The 22,794-nt window shown below is 38.3% G+C and overlaps 1 protein-coding gene across 1 annotated transcript; it reads left to right on the forward strand.

Annotated features, from left to right (window-relative positions):
- Positions 1 to 3,066: 3,066 nt before the first annotated feature.
- On the forward strand, positions 3,067 to 21,310 carry LOC108430097 (guanine nucleotide-binding protein subunit alpha-11-like). Its single transcript, XM_017702282.2, has 8 exons — positions 3,067 to 3,335; positions 4,139 to 4,291; positions 8,852 to 9,036; positions 10,617 to 10,771; positions 12,077 to 12,205; positions 14,106 to 14,235; positions 15,648 to 15,801; positions 17,300 to 21,310. The coding sequence occupies exons 2-8, from the start codon at positions 4,144 to 4,146 to the stop codon at positions 17,497 to 17,499; spliced, it is 1,101 nt and encodes a 366-aa protein (XP_017557771.1). The 5' UTR covers positions 3,067 to 3,335; positions 4,139 to 4,143; the 3' UTR covers positions 17,500 to 21,310.
- Positions 21,311 to 22,794: the final 1,484 nt, after the last annotated feature.

Genomic DNA, 22,794 nt, shown 5'->3' on the forward strand with positions numbered 1-22,794 from the left:
GATTGTTCCATCTGCAGAGGCAAGAAGTCTTGGTGTGACCCTGGATGGCCAGTTATCGTTCTCGACTCACATCGCGAACCTGACTCGGTCATGCAGGTATCTACTGTACAACATCCGGAGGATCCGACCCTTCCTCACCCGAGAGGCCACCCAGGTGCTAGTGCAGTCTCTTGTTATCTCAAGGCTTGACTACTGCAACTCACTCTTGGCTGGTCTTCCCATGCAGACCATCAAGCCTCTGCAACTCATCCAGAATGCGGCAGCACGACTCGTCTTCAATCTGCCCAAGTTCAGCCACGTCACCCCATTGCTGCGCTCCCTTCACTGGCTTCCTGTAGCTGCACGCATCAGATTTAAAACCCTAATGCTTGCCTACGAAGCCAAAAATGGACCAGCCCCTACCTACTTGATGGCAATGGTGAAATCTCGAACTGTACCACGAGCCCTTCGAGCTTCGAGTACAGCTTGGCTTGACCCGCCATCCTTCAAGGCACACGGAAGACAAGCGTCGAGAATGTTCTCTGTACTGGCACCCAGGTGGTGGAATGAACTCCCACTGGCTGTCCGAACAGTAGAGTCTCTTGCTGTCTTCAAACAAAGATTGAAGACTCATCTCCTTACACAGCACTTAAATGAGCATTGAACCATAAGCTGCACTTATTTATTGTACTGCACTCTGTATTGTAGTTTATTGTATTGTATTGTATCTTATTGTTATTGTATTGCTTTGAATGGCACAGAGTTCTGCGTTCAACTCTGGTTCTTTTTCTCTTGGTGTCTGCAGTGACATATTTGTTTCTAGCAGTATCTGAGCCCAGGACTGTCTCTTTCTCTAAGCTATTGGTAACTAGCAAAGATACTTTCTCTAGATTGACAAAGCACTTCTTGTAAGTCGCTCTGGATAAGAGCGTCTGCTAAATGCTGTAAATGTAAATGTAAACGTTCGACCCTCCCTCAATGACACAGTTATGTTTTTTTTACCCAGCCACATTCTGACATGCCCTGCCTCCAGCACTGGTGTTGACCAGAAGTTTATATTTGCATTTTTGACCAACACCACACCTGCAATGCCCCTTGCTAAACCTGACACACCATGATTGGTCTACATGAGCTTGAGAACCAGCCAGCCATTTGTCATAATGTCTCACAGGCCAGGCCACATCTCAAACTGACTCCTTGTTCCCTAAGTAGTAAACCATTTGTAACCTATGACAATAGCTGGAAAATAAAGAGGCTGTTCATGACAACTGAGAACTTAGCTTTTACTTTACGACCAAAGCGCTATGTATATATATATATATATATATATATATATATATATATATATATATACACACCTAAAAACTCAACACACAGCCATTAATGTCAAAATAGCTGGCAACACAAGTGAGTACACCTCACAGTGAACATGTCTAAATTGTGCTCAAAATGTCAATATTTTGTGTGACCACCATTATTATCTAGCACTGCCTTAACCCTCTTGGGCATGGAATTCACCAGAGCTGTACAGGTTGCTACTGGAATCCTCTACCAGTCCTCCATGATGACATCACTGAGCTGGTGGATGTTAAGACACCTTGATCTCCTCCTCCTTCCACTTGAGGAAGCCCCACAGGTGCAGTTATTTTCAGAGGACAGAAAATCTACACTGCTATACAAGCTGTACACTGACTACTTCAAGTTCAATTTCTATAGTGTTGTCCCATGAAAAGATAGTGAAATATTTGCAGAAATGTGAAGTGTGTACTCACTTTTGTGAGATACTGTGTATATATCACTGCAAAACCTTCCTATCTCCAAAATGACAACTTTACAGTAGAAGGAAAAAACTTCCTTTACACTTAATGTAAGTCAATAGAACCAGACTTTTTCCAAGTCATTTTGGGCTAAGAATTAAAAGTGGATTGTTTAGAGCTCCATTTATTTTAAATGTAGATGGATACCACTAACATAAGGATAGGATGCAATTTAATTAAAAATCTTGTGCAGAGCATCTTAATATTTTATTACCTATGTATCATTCAGGTATTTACAGATGTCATGTACAAATAACATGAAACTACAACTCAAGAGTCAGAGTTTCTCATAGCGGAACAGATTTTTCAAAAATTCCACATAATAAAATGGTTGAGAACCAAACAAACTCATTCAGAGTGGTTTGGTGTGAAATGCTCTGTTCTAGAATTGTTCACATTGGTGGTGATAGGAGCCAAACTGTGATCTCTGGCTAGTTCCAGGTTGTTTGGGTGTTCTTCTGTCACAGCTACTGACAGAAAATCTTGCTCAGTGGTGATGACAGTTTCAGAATTTATTTTTTGTGGGATTAAAAAAGTATCCCTTAAAAGCCATGTTCACGGGCCAATTTATTTATTTCTTACCTTATTTATTTAACTGTTGATATAAAAGCAATAGAACACTAGAGGTCGCCTTCATCTTGTGCCTGTGATCAAATCACAGCGCTGATGTTATTTTGTTCTATTGCTTGATTCTATCACTATCATCATTACATACAACAATTCTGATGACGTGTAGCTTCACTAGTGGTTTTAGATGGTGAATAAAAGGGCTATATTTCTGACATAGACATACCATATCACCACCACTGTAAAAAATCAGAAATTAGAATGAACTGGAAGAAACCATTTGATGCGAAGCCACTCTGAATGGCTCAGCTTACAGAATGATTCAGACCTGTCGAAAACTTATTGACATTCGCTGAGTGTGGAATGACGAGTTTGAGGGCTGTTCAAATGTATTTTTTTCCATTTGTGGATGAGAAACTGTTCCCACTTGACTATGAAAGCATTCTTCTCAAATGTGTCCCTCAAACACTTTAAGTAAGCTGAAAGTAAGACTTCAGTCTTTACTTTCTTTCTCCATCTTCACTAACGCTACCTAGCTAACTTGCTCAACTTCGGCTCGATCAGTTTATAACCAGGCACAAAGCATCGCGATCGGCGGTGTGTATGTCATTTATAGCCAATCACGGCGCAGGGGGCGGGGCCTTGACGTTAAAGGGGTGGGAAATGAAAAAGGTGGAGGGCGCATTCCACTGAGGTACAATGGGAGCGTTTCGGCTCAGGTGCTCACATTCTCCTCAAGTTCTCTGTTAAAGTTAGACTTTTCCTGAGTTAGCTGGCAGTTTCCGCTGCCAGGCGAGAGAGAATAATGTGACTGAAACCGTTTCATATCGAGCCCGTTGGAGTTTTCGAAGAAAAGGGTGAAGAGAAGAAGTTTCTGGTTCGACCTCAGTTCACCTGAGGAAAGATGGATCGAGTTTCTCATCGAGAGCCGAAGATTTAAGTTTCCCGGAACAGGTGTGACGACGAATGAAGGTAAGTGATTTTCCCCTTCATTTCTCATATGTTAATAGGTAAATAGTTTGGTAGGCAGTCCTCTTTTAATCTATACCTGTTGGCTATACGTCGTTAACAGTTTTGTGGTCTCGTATTTCCTTATTGGGGAAAGTCCAAGATTGATAAGCGTGTCGGCGCTGTATGGGGTAGTCCTCCTCTCATAACAACACCAAAATGGCACCCAACAGGACCAGACAGGTCGTCCACACAGCAAACTGAGGAAACTTCCAGAATTATTCTCATGCTAAGTTTTCTTTTCGTTGTTACTTTCACTTAACGTGTAGTCTTAACGGGATTTTATCACTACCAACTTATTAGTACTCGTGAGTAGTTACTTATTAGTAAGCTGAGTAAAGTAAACAAGTCATTTATTTGCTCATTTCCATGTATTTCAGTACAGTTTTGCTGGTTTTACGACCGTCTACACAAGTATGTTTGTGAGAAAAGAAACTCAGTTCATTCAGCATCTGCACTGCTGTTTCTTACACCCCTCACTTTATAGCTTTAGTACTTTTTAGAATAGAAGAGAAGAGCGCCTAACAGATTCCTGTGCTGATGGATGCTGAATGTTGGAAGTTTCACAGCCGTTTGCTAGAGTACATTTTGGACCTGATTTTTGGGGCTCATTTGGCATTTTTGACCTTTTTGTGGCTCATTTGGCTTTTTTGACCCTTTATTTCACACACATGTGATCATGGCTTGTTATCGGCTCCTGTACTTGACTTGTAATCTCAATTTGTCCGCTCTATATGTGATCAGCAAACGTTTCTATCCATTTCTAGGGGAGATGGGGTGCTGGGGGTGGTGCTACCGGAACTGCACCTGCTGCTTGTCCGAGGATGAAAAGAAGTCAGTCGCCATAGACAATGAAATAAGACGGATCCTCGCAGAACAGAAAAAGAGAGAGCGCCGAGAGATAAAGGTGCTTCTGTTAGGTAAGTGCTGACACACTTTACAGGTAGCCTAGGTCACACCACAACTGGGCAAAAAGTTCATGCTGGTCTTTACAAAATGTGGGAGTTATTACATACATACCTGGTGAAGAGTAATGCAGGTTGAAAACAGCTTTGTGGAGTTTAGCACTGTTCCTCATTAAACACACCGGATTCTGCTTATTAGATGCTCAGAAAGACCTTCATAAGTTGATTACAGAGTGTTAGAAGAGGAAAACTATAATCTCTGCGGAGCTGTGGCCCAGAAGGAACCCAGTGTGACACTGCTGAAGTAGGCTAATGTGGAAGACCGAACATGAATGCTGATTAAACACAAATTGTGTTCATTTACAAAGCATTCGATTGGTTCATTCAAAATCCTTAAGACACTTAAAGAAGCCCTGGCCAAAGATTAAAATGTAATCTTTGATACATTGTTGTAACGTTGTAAACACGCCCAGGTGACTCCTCCAGAGGTGCCGGCATAATCTGTAGAGCAAGATTTTCCAGTTTAAGGACTAAGACAAGCCACTTGTGATGATGTATCTTGAAAGATGGGAGAAACTTCTGAAAGTCCTTAAGGGCTTTGTGGGCTCAAGAAAGCCAGATAGCTAACATTACTGTTAGGAAGAAGACCATCACTTCTGTCTGTATGTATCCCCATGTGGATGAAGCTACGCTAGCAGCTTTATCCGCACGGGCAGATTTGCAGTGGTTATATGATGTATTTGCGTACTACAGTATTGTACTAAAAATACAATATAAAATTGTGATAACAAAGTTAAAGTTTCCCTGTAAAAAGCTGCTACATGACTATGTTTTAGTAAATAGAATTACAGGGCAATTCTTTAAGTTCAGTAATCTTATATACAATAAAACCTCATAATCTCAAAATGGTCACATCACAGGAGAAGGAAAAAACACCCTTAACTTGTAATGAAAGTTCCCCCCCCCCCAAGTAATTTTGGAGCAGTTCTGTTGGTCTGTTCATCATGAAATCTGAACACAAGCAAAGGGTACATGGACTTTTTAAATTATATGTAAAAAGAACAAGTAGGTATAGCATTAGGTTATGCAACTGTGTTGGTACAGCACTATGCAAACAGCAAATGACTGAATCACTGAGTCAGATTCACCTGACCAGAGCACTACAGAGTCTATTATTGTTTCCATTCTGCAGTGCAGATTATTGATGAATTGATTCAATGGCAAGTCCCTCTACTGTAGTTTCACATGAAGCAGACAGTGAAGTTACACATGCAAGTGTGAGACTGTGGGCTATGAAAGATATGTATGTTTCTTATGATAAACAAGTGGTTTGTCAAGTGACTTAAGATCAGAAACAACAGAGATAAGTGAATAAAACTATGCGGCTAACTTTACGAAGAAGGCTACACTTGGAGACTTGTAGGTCATGAATTCCAGCTTAAAATATGTGAGTAAACGTTTTGCTGAAAGCACATTAATAGTTTTTGTATTTGTAAAGATTCTGATGTCATTCATCTGTCTTCAGCTATGACCCCACAGCTGATCGGGAGATGATCGTGGTTGCTCGCAGGTCTCATTAGCAAATATTTGCTCTTATAAAAACAGTGATTAAAGTGAGGACAGCTCACTCATTTAGCAGCTCTCTTTCACCAGTAACACACAGAAGGCTTGTGCTTGATAACACCATCAAGAGTCAGCAGGTTCAGATCAATCAAAATCTAGCAAAATAAGAGTCTGTGTGCATAAGTAAACAAGTGGGAGCCATTTGATTTCTCTATCGAACACGCTCTGTGACGGCCTTTGCAGTCTGTCTGGTTGTGATTAAAACATCTCAGATGTTTTGTCGCCTCATTCTTAACAGGATAGTTTACATTCCAGCGTATCTGGTGTATGGGTAGTACAACTGTCCGACAGTAAAGGGGCTGACAGTCTACTGAAGGGAATTTACTTATTTACAGTACATGTATGCAACATATATCCCTTCATGTTGGTGGGATGGTTTCAAGGGACCATATCCCACATTTTTATTGTGTTTTGTTGTATTTTGTCCTGAAGTCTTTTGCGTGTTTATGCACTAAAAATATTCATAATGCATAATTACATGGTCATGAATATTGATGAATTGATGAACAATTAAAAGGAAAAAAGGTTGTGCTTATTTACACAGTATTTACACAGGTTGCTTCATAATCCTTTAAAGTAGTATACTGACCAAAAGAGGAAATTATAGTAAGCATTACTATATCTGTTCTAAGCGTGCCCAGGTGACTCCTACATGCGTAAGAGTGACATTTTCAAGTTTAAAGACTAGGAAAGCCCTGTCAATTGATGCATCTTGAAGGTGGGAGGAACTTTTGAAAAACTACAAGTGCTTCAAGGCCCCTAATTATAGCTTATATAATTCAGCTAGTGAACGCAGAATGAAGCCACACAATGTTACGGCTAGGAAACTGAATATAACATCAATGTTTATTAGCCTCTACATGTATGGGGGAATTCGCAATGGTTGTATGACACATGTGTGCTAGGTATTGTAGTAAGAGAACAGTGATGGGTAAGTTTTTTGGTGAAAGGTATTTTCTCAACCCTTCAAGGCAGTATGATACAGTTTAATTGTAGTTAATTGTATTTTTTGAGTTTATGCATTAAAAATAGCAGGTAAAAGAGCACGCCAACGAAAAATAAAAATGTAATCGTTTCTACATGTTAGTCTACATCCCGTAAATAAGCCCACATAACCCCTACAGGAGTCTCTAGAGCAAGATCTTTCACTTTCAGTACTAGGGAAAGCCCTGTCTCATATGTATCTCAAAGATGAGGGGGAAATTCTGAAAAAAATAGTCTTTTGAGGCACATAATTGAAGGTAAAATGTTTGAAATGTTGTTTTCCCCTGTGAGCTAGCAATGCAGAGAGAAGCCAAATTACTGAAGTTACTGCTAGAAGCCAAAAATTGAGAACTGTTTCTGTTAGGTTCACTTTCAGTAATGCAATAACAGTCAGGATTTCTTTGTTGAAATGAGGAGATTTGGGTAATGTATACTAGGTACTGTAGTGAGAGAACACTGATCGATGAAAACAATGCACTTTTGATGGGACGGGTTTTCTCGATCTTTCTCCTCAGTTTCAAGGGGCCATGTATATACACCGATCAGGCATAACATTATGACCACCTCCTTGTTTCTATGCTCATTATCCATTTTATCAGCTCCACTTACTATATAGGTGCACTTTGTAGTTCTACAGTTACACACTGTAGGCCGTCTGTTTCTCTGTATACTTTGTTAGCTCCCTTTTACCCTGTTCTTCAGTGGTCAGGACCCCCATCGACCCTCACAGAGAAGGTATTATTTGGGTAGTGGATCATTCTCAGCACTACAGTAACACTGATGTGGTGGTTGTGTGCTAGTGTATGTTGTGCTGGTACAAGTGGATCAGACACAGCAGTGCTGCTGGAGTTTTTAAATACTGTGTCCACTCACTGTCCACTCAATTAGACAATCCTACCCTGTCAGTCCACCTTGTAGATGTAAAGCCAGAGACGACAGCTCATCTGCTGCTGCAGTTTGTGTGGATCATCCTCTAGTACTTCGTCAGTGATCACAGGATGTTGCCCACAGGATGCTGTTGGCTGGATATGTATGGTTGGTGGACTGTTCCCAGTCCAGCAGTGACATTGAGTGTCTGATCCACTTGTACCAGTGCATCACACACTGAGAATGATCCACCACCCAAACAGTACCTGCTCTATGAGGGTCCATTTTAATTGTCATTTACTTTATTATTCTTTATTTATTATGCCATTTTCCAACTTCTCATTACTCTTTAGAATTTAAGACCTGATACTGTGGAAAACCTATTTTTCTTTCACTTTTTTGATACAGTATGTCAGAAACTGAAAAACAGCACAAATTGACATATGAGGTTTTCTTCAGACAGCAGCGATATGTAAATGATCTCTGATCTGATTGAGATTATTATAACTCATTCAAAAACATTCCAGACTGAAACACTCATCTGGTAATTTCAGTAACTTTGATATAATTGCTGTCGGACGTAAGTCAATGCATTGGTGTCCTGACCACACAAAAAATACATTTAGTTGTTTTTGCAGCGGAGTTTGCATGTTCTCCCCGTGTCTGCGTGGGTTTCCTCCAGGTTCTTTGGTTTCCTCCCACAGTCCAAAGACATGCAGTCAGGCCATTTGGACATGCTAAATTGCCCCTAGCTGTGAGTGTGTGATTGTGTATGTCTGTCTGTCTGCCCTGCAATGGATTGGTGACCTGTTCAGGGTGTATCCTGCCTTCCACCCAGTGACCGCTGGGATTGGCTCCAGCAGCCCCACGACCCTGAGGGAGAAGCGGCTTAGATGGTGTGTGTGTGTGTGTGTGTGTGTGTGTGTGTGTGTGTGTGTGTGTGTGTGTTCTTGCAGCTTATTTTCTATATATGAACCAAATGGGCTAGGAGGTGAACAGTGTTTTAAAACCTCAACAATGATTACATATTTCTTGATTCAGGCCTTTTAATTATACTTGACTGCTTAATGGATGAGCTCTGTTTGTTTTTCATTCTGCTAGGCACTGGAGAAAGTGGGAAAACCACTTTTATCAAGCAGATGAGGATCATCCATGGAAAGGGTTACACGGAGGAGGACAGACGCACCTTCACCAAACTGGTTTTTCAGAATATCTTCACAGCTATGAAGGCCATGACAGGAGCCATGTCAGCCCTTAGGATCCCCTATGCCAACCAACAGAATGAGGTCAGAAGATCGGGGCCCTGCATGGCTTTTAAACAGTCTGCACTAGTAGTTTTCCTTGATTTTGGCTTGTGCTCATGGAAATAAGTATAAATGGTCCATTTAGCTTAACTTTGCTGACTTGTGTATTGACAGTTGCCTTGAAATACCTTGAAATGTATGTGTTCCAATCTTACAATACAAAAGAAATCAATTTAATTAGATAATAGAATAGGGCTGCAAAACAATGTTGATTAGTCATGACTAGTCATTGGTTAATCATCTTAAATGTAGCCTGTAAATGTGAAGAGTAAGAATAATTTTTTATGTTCTGACAAACTGAGATTCTGTTCAGCAAGAGTTAAATTATCACCACAGAAAAGTGCAGTGCTTTAAACCTGCTTTAAATCTTGAGCTACAGTAAGTTATATGCAATAGATAAAATATGTCATATATTAATAAAATATGTAGATTAACATTAAAGCTCTTCAGGCTGCAGCTCATAATCAGTTTAAAAATATGCTTTTTGTAAACAGGTTTCCAGCAAGAGTGCACAGCATTTTTTGTTAATAAAATGAGTTATATTTAAGAATTACATTATAAAATAAATATATATATAATATTAATATTTTAAAAAATAATAAAATTTAAGATAATAATACATAATAACATAATAATAAAGATAATAATGTATAACATACCACACATAATACAATAATACATAGTACATAGCTAGCTAATGTATGTAGCACTGTGAAGAGCTGCCAAATGTTCTATAGTTTTGAAACTGATTTAGCTTAAAATAGCTCAGTGATTCGGTTCGTCAGAACACCAGCGTGTAGGGAAGGATACCATTTACTGATCGTTCTGCTGCTTCAGAATCCCGACCAGCATGGATTATTTTCTAGAGGTCAAAGGTAACATTGTGCTTCCGTGGAAAGCGAAGTCATTGTGCTCTGTGTGACTACTTTATCTTTCATTTTAAGAAAATGCTCCCAAATTTGACTTTTTTAACTTTCAGTCATTGTTCTTTGTCTTTTGCTATATGCTCACACACGAAGGACACTAAGTGAATCACTGTCCTTGTTTAGGTTAAGTTGTTAACTCACTCTAGGCTGGACACGACTTTGAAAATATGTACAAAAAAATCAAAAATGGAAAATTTGTTGAAAATGTGTTTTTGTCATTGCCCCGAAATAGGATTTAGTTGCAAAATAATACAGTAAAATGATATCCAAGCACAAAATAAAACATATATACATTTTAAACAGCAGACAGCAGACAGGAACCCTATCAGTCTAAAATAGGAATGTCTGATGTTAACATCTGTCTTGGGTGATGCGATCATAAGTGGACAACCCTAAGCTCAGGTGTGAATGAGGTTTAATGCATCTTTAGAGGTGGTCAGGGACTTATATGGCCACATAACATTTGCAGCATGAACGTTAAAGCATTCCGCTGTGTCCTCAACAGCAATGAAGGGCCGTCTAATCAACCATCTAATTAATCCTCATGAAATTGCAGATAGTTCAGTGAGAATGTGTGTATATTATGTTTGCGATCATACACTTCATTTGTGTGTTTTTTTTTCTCCATATTCATAGATGTATGCTCAGTGGTTCCAAGAAGTAATCACACATCAGGTGACACAGCTGGAGCGAAGATATGTGGATGCTATTCAGCGTCTGTGGGCAGACTCCGGTCTTAAAATCTGCTACAGTCGCCGAAGAGAATACCAACTACTGGACTCCACAGAGTAGTAAGTTGATCAAAGACTTCACTTTAGCTCTGTGTAGAACTGCACAGTTAAACCTAATAGAGACAGTCTTGTACTGTGGTATTGCAGATATAGTTTAGTAGGCTGTTTTTATTGATAAGGATATTGATAAGTCCATAGACTTTAATATTTAACGAAGAAAGACATTTCCATTGGCAGTTTTCAGAACTCCCCTAATGTCCTGAGGGTCTGTGTGCAGCCGACTCTCCGCACTCTCTTAACTACTACTTATAGTATTATAGTAATTAATGAATAATACTGTACTGTTCAAAAGGTTTAGAATCAGTGCTCAAGAAGAATCATAAGCTGTAAATAGAAATGAAGAACTTTTAGTTGTGCCCAGAATAATGAACAGCCCTAAAACACCTGAGAAAGCTGTAGAATATTGATAATTTTATTAGTATATAATGTCCAGATTTAATTGTATTCCAGAAGATCAAATCCAAAGTCAAGTCAAGATGACTTGCCAACTTGCCAAAAAAGTAATGGAAATGGATTACAGTATATTATGTAGAATTTAATAACTTCCTTATCACAGAATTATTGAAATATTGAATAAAGTATCTAAAAATACTTTGCTGAATAGTTCGTAATATGTAAAGTCACACTGTATTTGGGGGGGTGGGGGGTTAGAGCACATTTTGAGCACATTCATGCTGCAATTTGTACTGAACCAAATATGTCCACCAGATGGCGCCACATGGCTGTATTAGAAATGAAGCATGATCAGAACCAGAGAAAATCCTGCTGTGTTTATATATTATTAAAACTCCAGTGTTCAGGATTGCGGTCAAATTAGGTTCATGCTCAGTTTTTTCTTGCACTGAGCCTCCAGATAACACACAATTTATTCTTACTGTTTAATAAGCGAGCTCCTAAAACAGATCTATTAATTAAACTCTGCATTACGCATTATCATCCAATTTCCTGTGATGGACAGAGCTAGGCATTTTCCTGTTACCTTTTATCATCATGTCCTTCCCTGTCACAGACTTCCTGCCTCTTTCTCTCTCTCTCTCTCTCTCTCTCTCTCTCTCTGTCGCTCATATATCCTCTCACTATTCAATCAGTTCTCAGAACTCTTTCATGATAAGAAACACAAACAAATCCTGGACATTTAATTAACGCTCAGGCTAAGCCAGTACTCTATTCTAACACAATGTACACATATTCAGAGATAACAACTTCCATATGTACTCTGTCTAATTAACCGTGTCTTATGCTTCGCTCTACATGTTTTTATGATTACAACAGTGCTGCTTCTTACTAATAACAACTTTTCTATAGCTTCATCACCAATCTAGACCGCATCGCAGCCCCAGATTACATCCCAACATTCCAGGATGTGCTGCGGGTGCGTTTTCCAACCACCGGCATCAATGACTACTCTTTTGTAGTGGAGAGGATCACACTCAGGTAATGTAATAAGCAGTTTGACCTAGCACAAAATGATCACACTCAGGTATAGATCACTCCCAGATACAGTAATAAGCATGCAGTAACTCAACTTTCACTGGGGACAAAATTACTTATACATAAGGGATTTATACATAAGGGATTTATACACCGTTGGCATGACCTGCAGTACTGAGATGTTGACATCTGAGTGTTTTCCTCATCACGCTTAATTAATTTTTGTGGAGGCATTAGAAATTCTCTGACACAGTGTCATGTCCTAAGCCATTACTGTTTTCTGTCTAGCCCATTTCGTCCATGTTAAATGAATGACATGATCAGCCAGGGCCATTACTTAGTAAATCAATTCCAAAAGCTAAGGGGAAAAAAACATGATGTAAATCAAACATGTCAACTGTTAATATTTTCAGGCAGCTGTGGTGTGCAGATCATTTGTGTCTGCAGTTTATTTCCTTGATGTGGAGATAACCAAGTTGCTGTTTGACAGAAAGGCAAAACAAGCTTGTTTGATTGATAACTGTCTGCTGTTTATGTTTTGAGATATTTTGGATGAAAAAGTAGTGTTGATGGACAGAGACCCACAAATGAGTTCTTGTGTGAGTAGCCCGATTTGGCTGTAGTCAACTGAATTTCAAGACTGGGCCTAATTTTATGTATGCTTAAAGTGAGCCTTGCCTTTTCCTGTCCTCATAAGTATTTGTACATTAGAGCCTTTACCATGTCTGTTAAATGGCCATATATGCACATTTATCAAAGCGGGTCACGTATATATATATTCACCGGTCACTTTATTAGGTACACCTGTTCAACACAAATAGCCAATCAGCCAATCACATGGCCGCAACTCAGTGCATTTAGGCATGTAGAGGTGGTCAAGTCAACTTGCTGAAGTGCAGACCGAGCATCAGAATGGGGAAGAAAGGTGATTTGAGTGACTTTGAACGTGGCATGGTTGTTGGTTCCAGACGGGCTGGTCTGAGTATTTCAGAAACTGCTGATCTACTGGGATTTCATCTCAAACTTCTTGAACATGACAATAAGTTCCCTGTACTCCAGTGGCCTCCACAGTCACCAGGTCTCAATCCAATAGAGCACCTTTGGGATGTGGTGGAACGGGAGATTCGCATCATAGGTGTGCAGCTGACAAATCTGCAGCAACTGCCTGATGCTATCGTGTCAATATGGACCAAAATCTCTGAGGAATGTTTCCAAGACCTTGTTGAAAGTATGCCACGAAGAATTAAGGCAGTTCTGAAGGCAAAAGGGGGTCCAACCTTTTACTAGCAATTATTGTACCTAATAAAGTGGCCGGTGAGTGTATATGATACATACATCCCTGTGTAGCTATAGTAACTATGTTAACTGTTTAGTTTTTAATATGCAAATTTGTCAGGGAATAGTATCTTTATTTATTTAATGATTTCATGATTTAATTTCATAGCTTACAAAGTGCATGTTTGTAGGGTGTAAATGTGTAGCTATTATACTAATTTTCAATCCATTAGGACGTATGTGAAAGAAAAAAGATGCATAAACTTTGATATATAACATGAAGCTCATATGTATGTGTAATATAGGCCATGTATACATGAATGTTTTCTAGCATATATTGTTAAATATATGTTACACATATATATTTGTATATGTTCATATGTGGCTACAATATATGTCCCATATTTGAAAATAGCCACTTTCAGTAAAGGTCACATATATGTCCACATGTGATAAATATAGTTGGATTTAAGTGAAATTGTTATGTTATATTATACTGTATAGGTCATATATTTGAAATCCGGTATTGCCACATAAAAGATATTCATATGGGTTAAGTCAACGTCATGATAATGATTAACAAACAATAATGTGCAGCTGTATGTGAATCACATTTTCCTTGCTGTAGGATTGTGGATGTCGGGGGACAGAAGTCAGAGAGGAGGAAATGGATCCATTGCTTTGAGAACGTGACGTCGCTCATCTTCCTGGCCTCGCTCAGCGAGTATGACCAGGTCCTGGAGGAGAACAACAGCGATGTAAGTGGAGGATTTTGTGCTTCTTTATCATTCTTTACCTTACTCCCTGTATATCATTATCCCTGAGGGGAAGTGGTTGGCATATCTTCTATTAAACTAGCTCAAGTGTGTCAGTGTATCTCACTCTGCTTTTACCTCCTTCTCTCTGCCCTTCCTTTTACTTGCCCTACTCCTAAAGCTGTAGTTTGGCCCAAAGTCAATTTGCACAGTTTCCCTTACACCACCGGCAATCAATCAGCCAATAAATATTTGTTGTCCAAAGTTTGCTTATGTAGTTTTGCATGGGAGCCATAAGGCTGATTGCTAACAGGTGATATTAGTCTTGTAGCTCCTGTTCAGAACTAAAGAAGTAAAGTACTACAATAACATTATATTGTGGGGTGGGGAGCTTTTGTGATTTCTACATCAGTTAGAAGCATGATTCTGCATTATTAGGTTCAACTCTAATGAGTTGGATTATTGCCAACAGTTGTCAAGGTGCAAACACATTTGCCCTAAAACTGTGTAGAGTTGTTAGGTAAACACAAATAGATTCACTGTCAAAAATAGAAACAATTCAGAGAACTCAACATTTGAAAGCAACATGATACATTAAATTTTTTTTCTCAACATTTGCTTTTGTAGTCATCCTTACAAAGGTTAATAAAGCTTATGTTCGTTTGTTTATGCAACCACAGGCTGCCAATAAAATATATATATTTTTTAACTTTGCCTATATTACAATTGTGGCATTGGGCAGACTCTCCTATCTACATTGACTTGCCATCTGATCATCTTACAGATGCAATTAATATAGCATTAGGAGTCTTTCCTGAGCAGTGAATCAAACCCTGGGCTCTTTAGCGAGGCTGTGAGCTAAAGACAAGTATTTGTTTATTAAAAACTTGTTAAGACATGATGTTCTGCCAAAGGGCGTAAATATACTGTATACCAAGTTTCACCTGCATAAGCTTGTCAGGACAACTGACATACTCCTACATAAATGTTTTTAAATGTTTATTTCAATACAAATCATAAGGGCTGTAATAAAGGCAACTTTGAGAAAAACTACCAAAGTTAACCTTTATAGTAAATTACACCTATTGGTATAAGCATTTAAGAACATTTATGTAGGGTTATGTCTGTTGCCATTACAAGCTTATGTAGGTGTCATGAAGCTTTATGACCAGTACCGAAGTTTTACATTTTATTGGCAGCCTAATGTTGGATGAACAAGCAAATCTAAGTTGGTTAAACAAATTAACTTTAATAAAGATGACTACAAAACCAGGGGGAAATTGTATTTTTTCCTAAACTATCACTTTAAATGCTTGCATTCTCAGTGTATGAATAAGTATCTTTGTCCCATTTTTATTATCCCTTAAGATGAATAAACCACTCTGCTCTCCTTTTTTTTCTGCCCCCTGATGTAGAATCGTATGGAAGAGAGTCTGACGCTGTTCTACACCACCATCCACTCACCCTGGTTCGCCAATTCCTCTATCATTCTCTTCCTCAACAAAATGGACATCCTAGCTGAGAAGATCAAGACATCAGACCTGCAGGATTACTTCTCCAACTTCACAGGTACGATGAATCTGCTACTCAAATTACACACACTTGAGGGGAAAGAGCAAAAATCCATCCTACTTAAGCTGATATGGGAGGCCCTGGAAAGGACCCTGCATATCTCTGTATCTCCAAATCTCCACTTTCTCGTTTCCCTCTGTTACCCCTGGCAACCATAAAATAGCCAGCTTTTTGCATGAGGGATCAGACAGGAAGGTAGGCCACTTAAGTGCTGGAGCTGGGTTGAAGTTTCATCCTTTGGCTATGACAGCTGCCTGTGTGTTGGGATTTGTGATGCCCCTGTTGCTTACTGATGTAAATTTGACTTGACAATTTAGTGAACTGCACTGATGAGGCTACTACCAAAAGAAAAAGGCTTGTTTTAAAGGTGACTCTCTAGCACAGGAGCATCAGCAGTTCCAGGAGGAACAATCATCATCTTAGTTGTTTCTGTTTGGGTTGACTCAGTCAAGGCTTGTCCCCAAATTCTTATCTGAGCCATTTAATATTGAGTATCTGCCTATACTGAGTCCCAGTCTGATGTCTATATTTTAGTAGTGCACCCCCAAAAGTACACACTTCAAGTACATTGAGATTAGTCTTATCTGGGTAAGTCATCATATGTGAAGCCAATTAGAGTACAGTAAAATCAAGTTCTTTCATTATGTGAGCTATTCTGAATATGTTTTTTTTTAAATAATCACTCTAGGGTATGCTTACTGTTTTTTTCTGCTTTTCTTTGACATGTGATCCAGATTTATTGAGTGATCTGTTGATTTTGGCCATACCAATTACTTAGAAATGCTGCAGTAGAATCACTTTTGGTGTGCACGTAGTTTGATAGACTGTAACTTGATATGAAAATGCACAGTGTCTTGAATATGCTACTTACATATTTAAATTTTGTTTTCTAAATTAGATCTACTCCTTTTTCTCAGCAGTAAATATGTTATTATTGCTAAGCTGCACAGTCAGATTTTATATGTGGCTAGTTTAACTGCGTTCTGAAGAAAGATGGATACCTTAAATAAAAAAAAACTGACATTGCACATATTACAGTATTTTCATTTACAAGTAGTTCCAGATTGCAGACATTTGGACCACTGTGTCAACTTTTGAAAAAAGCAACTCAGTGCTGAAAGTTATGGATAAAGTGCAACTTGGTAGAATAACAAAGGATCAGAATTGGATTGCCTTTGATATAGCTAGATATAATGTAATAATATAATGTGTTGTCACTGTCCAAGAAAAAACATGTATTTCCATTTTTTTATTAAAAAGTTTGACATCACTTAACAACAGCAGCCACTCTTTACATTGTATGAAACGTTCATGACAAATGGACTGATAGAAATGCTCCAGAATAGAGAACTTTTAGATCTGGAACTTTCTTTGTCTCTCTTACTTCTCCTCATTTGTTCACATTTTGTTCTACCTGTCTTTACTTGTGTATACTGACTCCTGTTGTCCTTTGCATTGACCATTCTTGTTCTGTCTTGTTGGACGCCTCCTTTAGGCAAGCGTCGGGATGCAGATGCCGCCATGAGTTACATCCGTAACATGTATACCCAGCAGGCCTTGAGCCCTGAGAAAAAGAGCAAAAGTGTCTACTCTCACTTCACCTGCGCAACAGACACCAACAACATCCGCATGGTCTTCAGTGACGTTAAGGACACTGTGCTGATCAAGTCTCTGCAGGAGTATGGGGTGCTGTGAGCAGCCCAGGCCACTGAAGGCCTCCCGTTATCACTAAATGCTGCGGACAAACCAACTAACCTTTTCCATTTTGGTGTAGTCCATATTTTTCTTGTTTTGGGTGGTAAAGATGGTACTCCAGATGTCTTCTAGCAAAAATCACTCTGCCCTGGTATGATTTAGTTAAACATGCCAGAAGAGATCATTACATGGGCTCCTATATCTCCAGCCATTCAACACCATCACAAAATATACATTTTTTCTTTTTGATTTCTCCTTTTGCTTCTGCATTAGATGCTGATACAGGGCATGATGGTGGTGAAGGTGGTCAATGCCTACAGAGGGAGGAGTGTTCACTGTAGATGTGGATTGATCCACATAGTTGGCAAAAAAACTTTCCTTACTGATCATTTTAGAATGAAGGAAAATGTTTTCCTGAAAAACTCCTCTGAGGTATAGAACTGGAAGGCTAAAACCCATTCCATAGTTGGGACAAGCACCCAAAAGGAGTCCTACTTGCATGGTAAATTCACTTTTTAATGATATAAATTATCTTATAGGATTGTATTATTATGAAAGTGCAGATGTCTCCTGAAAGCCTTTGTATATCACATAGTAGTGCTGAACAGTATTATAAAGTTAAATATCAATCTATTTTGTAAATATGCCATGGTATCATGAGAACAGATGATAAAAAAAGTTTGCAGTAAAAATGAATGAATTCATGTAAATGAAGTACTGCTACACTATTACAAACTTAACATTGCTTTTTTTGACTGGACTGTTTAGTCCTGTTCTGCTTCTTCTCAGATTACACCAAATAGAACCTTACACTGTATTATAAACAATAACCAGACAGAAAATACATTTCCACAAAGGAAAATTTTTTCCGTAAAGGAAACAAGTTTTTTTTATGTATTTTAAACTTGTCTGGTAAAACAGTCTGAAACACTGGGCAAATGAAAGTTGATGTTGTGATACCAGTTCAGTTTCTAGTGGGCATCTCAAGAATTTAACTCTCTTGCTTTAACTCTCTCCATTGCCAAATGGAGGGTTGTCCACTGTATAAACACTGTGTTGCAAATCAGCTAGTCGAACCAGTGGTAAAGTGCTTTGTAACTCCACCCTGGCCTGCTCTACTGATGACAGACAGGCAGCATGCTTCGCATGACCATGCAACCTTGTGCTGCGTCTGTTAAAAATGACATACAATTGTTTTTACATTCTCAGAAGAATGCCTTTTTATGTTTTCAAGATTTCATGACCTTTTAAATATGATAATTACAGTAATTGTACATAGGCAACTTTGGTTTATTAAGTTTTTATCATCGTAATAACAACAATCACTGTAATATCCCACAAGATCGGAAGTCGGAAGTGTCAGGAATTTGTGACTCAGTAGTTTGATTGTGGGTAAGTGGGGATTTTTACCAAACGTGGTTCCGGGTTAGTTAGCAATCACAAAGGTTTTCAGGAAACACTCACAAAACTAGCACATGTTGTTCATGAAACAATTTATTACGGGAAACTGTTCAGAAACCCTGTTCAGAAACTGTTTAGTCACTCTTCACTGTCTTGAAGGAATGTTGCATATCTGATACACTGTGCTTCTGGTGCCACTTGGGTTGTTGGTTCACTTGTGCAATGCCAGGTATGTGACTTCAGGCCAGACTGAAACACTTTAACTCATTTGTGTAGTCTTTATTTTAATCATTCTTGTAGTTGATTTCTATGTAATTGTGTGTAAATTCTTATTTATCTTGTGGTCTTAGGTGCTCATAATCAGTCGTTAGTATGTGGTGTCATATAAGCAAGACACATGGAAATTAAATAGGTTTATAAGGAGATTAGGTCCAGTGTTATTGTAAAATATTGATATATTTAATAAAATGAAAAAGATATTTAAAATAACACAACCTGCAGCATCTTAACAAAGTTAAGAATCATTTGGTTCGCTGTCTGCCCTCAGTTGAAGGAGGAATGTTTTTGTTTTTTATGGCATGAAGGAATTAACCAAGGCCTAAGTGGTTTTTATTGCTTAGTAAGTATATGTATGTAGGGCATCATGGGGCTCAACATGTCCAACAGTGAAGCACCACTGAGCTTATTTATCCACTGTATCTGCCAATGTCACTAGCCACAGTCCGTCAGTAAGTTCTGCAGTTGTCAAATCAGTTCAGTAATCGGAAAGCTGATATTTTTAACATAATGAATAAAGCATAAAGGTTTAAATCATTCATTAAATTGTAATTTAAGGCAGATTTTGTCAGAAATAATCCAGTGTTTTTACTAAAAGTACCTTGTCTGGGGTGATAATGGTCAGGACTAAGCTCCCCTTGTCCCTTTAGAGTCAGTACTATATTTTCAGCAGCAAAATAGTGCATTGTGTAACGTGTAAAACAAAATATATAAAGAAATAGTTAAACCTAGATCATTAGACGGATACAGATCTGACATGTCAGTATGCTGCTTAGTTGTAGGGTTAATTCATTGGATACAACTGCAAATATTAACATTATTTTCATTATTTTCATTTTCATACATTAGTTTCATTATTAATAGGCAAATGATTTTCTTGCTACATGATTTATAAGGGAAAATGAAAAACTAAACAGAGATGTACACTACAAGTACATCTTAATCCATTTAATACAGATTGTTAAGATCTAAACAAAGCCTTTCGGAGTGGTTTGACGTGAAATTATACATTTTAGAGGAGCTTCCCAAATCAGAATTGTTCACAGTGGTGGAACCAGACATCTGAGTCATTGAATGTCTCTAAAAGATGCCTCATAGAAAGCTATTACATCACATGATTGTGATTACACTGCTTGATCTTCGAGGCATTGTTTTACGATAGATTGGACATAAGATTTCAGCCTAAAATAGGATATTACAAATATTTTATATTTGTAAGGCAAAGTTTATATTATTTATAATATATTATTATTATAGTATATTATTTGATCACTAATTTAACTATTTAACGTCAAACCACTTTGAATTACTTGTTCAAATGCTGAATTATGCAGAAATCTCCCTTTAAATAACCATCTATTGTGGTATTTTCAAGCAAAAAGTCTGAAGTGCTGACATTTTAACTTTAATCGTTGTAAATAATCACCTTAAAATGGAAGTTTTATTCAGAGCTGCTCAAGCAGAGAGTTGCGTTGTTAGTCATTTGTGGTGTAACAGGACACCAGTGTTTACTATTATGAAACTAGACTATGTTAGACTAGCGCAAACTCTTGTATGTTATAAAGATGAAAAGGTAGAAAGTGTTATTACCTCTACTCTTGACCAAGTTTAAAGCAGATAGGTGATGTTAGCATTGCAAAACAATGAGTCATGAGTCACGCTGCCTCAGTGTAGTGCTTATTAATAGTCATATTTTAGTCTTTTGTATTTTCTTTTCATGCATCAGGTTGTCCTTTTTTTCCTAAGACACTTCATCTCCCTTTCACTCCTTCTTCTGCTGTTCTCCTCACAGCCAAGCCCACGTGCCCACACTTCACATCTGACATCCAAATGAGGAGAAATGTAATCATAAGACTGAATTCAAGCACTCAAATTACTCAAAACAGAGGAAGAAAGACTAGTTCAGATGGTGGTTGGCCAGTTTACTGAAAGCAGTACATTTTATTTACTTCTGATACTTTGTTCTTTGGTGATTTGTATTGTATATTTGGAATTTGTTTTGTGTTTTTGTATATGTAAGCTTTAGATGAACACTGCTTACAGGACACTTGATGAAGATGAAATCGTGGCTCCTTTTTTCCTGTATAAATATCTGAGAAAAAGGAAATAAACTGTTAAGGGCTTTGTATCACAACCTCACTCTCTCTTATCTTTCCTTCACTTACTTCTTCGAAGCTATTCAAACACTGACATGTAAAAGCCAACTGCTTCCAGTAATCTTATTTATATTATGTTTTCTTCTCTTTCTCACACTCTGGAGTAAACGGAAATGTCATTGTAGGAAGTTTTAATCAAACGGATCATCTGGCTGCTCTTGTGCAAATAATCATATGGGAGCTTAGCTGTGCCATTTACAGCTGCAGTATACCGATGTGTACCCACACAGTGAATCAGGCAATGCCCAGTGCATTCACATGTGTGTTTGTTCATGTTATTTGCACAGATACTTGTCTAAGAAACTCAGGACATTAGCAATGATTAAATATTACACTTACGCTTAAATAAGTCTGATGTGTTACTATACTGATGGTTAGGCAATATTATCTGATCAGTTGAGGAAAGAGCTACCTGTGCTGTTATTGGTGATAACGTTGCAGAATTGTTCCACGTTTGTCAAACATTAAAGGGTGCTCTATAGCCAAATGAATGGGCTCTAGCTTGTAAATCCTTAATCATTTTTGTGTAGAAAAAGCACATTTCTGAACAGAGTACAGCATAAATATTTCAACACTACTGATATTTTTGTGGTAATATTTTTTATTTTCTTGTCCACTGGTCTGAGTGATTACGTGTTGTGCTATCTGCATTTTGATTGGTTGATTATCATACAACTGTTGCGAGTTTCAAATGAGTTGCAGGACACTTTACAAAGTGCAATTCAGTTTCATGTAGGCTTCAAGCGCCTAAAGTTTCACCATGTAAAAGCCAGCCTAACAGTACATACAGTATGACGTCAGTGAGGGTGAACTGTTCTACTCAGCTAATGAGCTGATCAGCTCACCCACCGATTAGCATGTAGTATATCCTTTGGTCCTGCTGCCCAAAAAAACCCATTTCCTGTAGAGAAAGGAAAAGATACTGTTAAGTTTTCTTTAATATTTTGATGGAATACATCATGCTCCTTTCCAAAATGAAAGGAAGGTCATGCACCAATGGCTAGAAACATGCTTGAGTTTTCATTTATAGCTGTTTAGCTCCATTAACTCTTGCCAATGGTCTCTAGAATTTTTCAGTCTGGTTTTTGATATAATGGTAGTGATAAGAAGAGACCAGGCTCTCCTTAAACTTGCTCTGGTAACAGAAGGTTTTTTCCACAATAACTGTATCATGCCACTGAGCACTGGTTGCTGCATCTAATGATTCTATGCTGGTCTGTCCTGGTCTAGTGCTGGTCTGGTGCTGGTTTAGCTGCTCACCCAGAATGGTCATACCAGCACACCAGCATCCAGAACACAACATATGGTGGTTTTGGTGATCAGCATGCAAACCTTCATTGCTGCTACAGCATCTCTCTTTTTTCATTTCCTCTTTTCAGAACATACCTCACATCAATACAACGCACTTTGTAGTACAGATACCTATTAGGTACATGGAGTCCCCCCTTTTCTGGGGTGATTT

This window comes from Pygocentrus nattereri, chromosome 15 (assembly GCF_015220715.1).
Source record: "Pygocentrus nattereri isolate fPygNat1 chromosome 15, fPygNat1.pri, whole genome shotgun sequence".
NCBI lineage: Eukaryota > Metazoa > Chordata > Actinopteri > Characiformes > Serrasalmidae > Pygocentrus > Pygocentrus nattereri.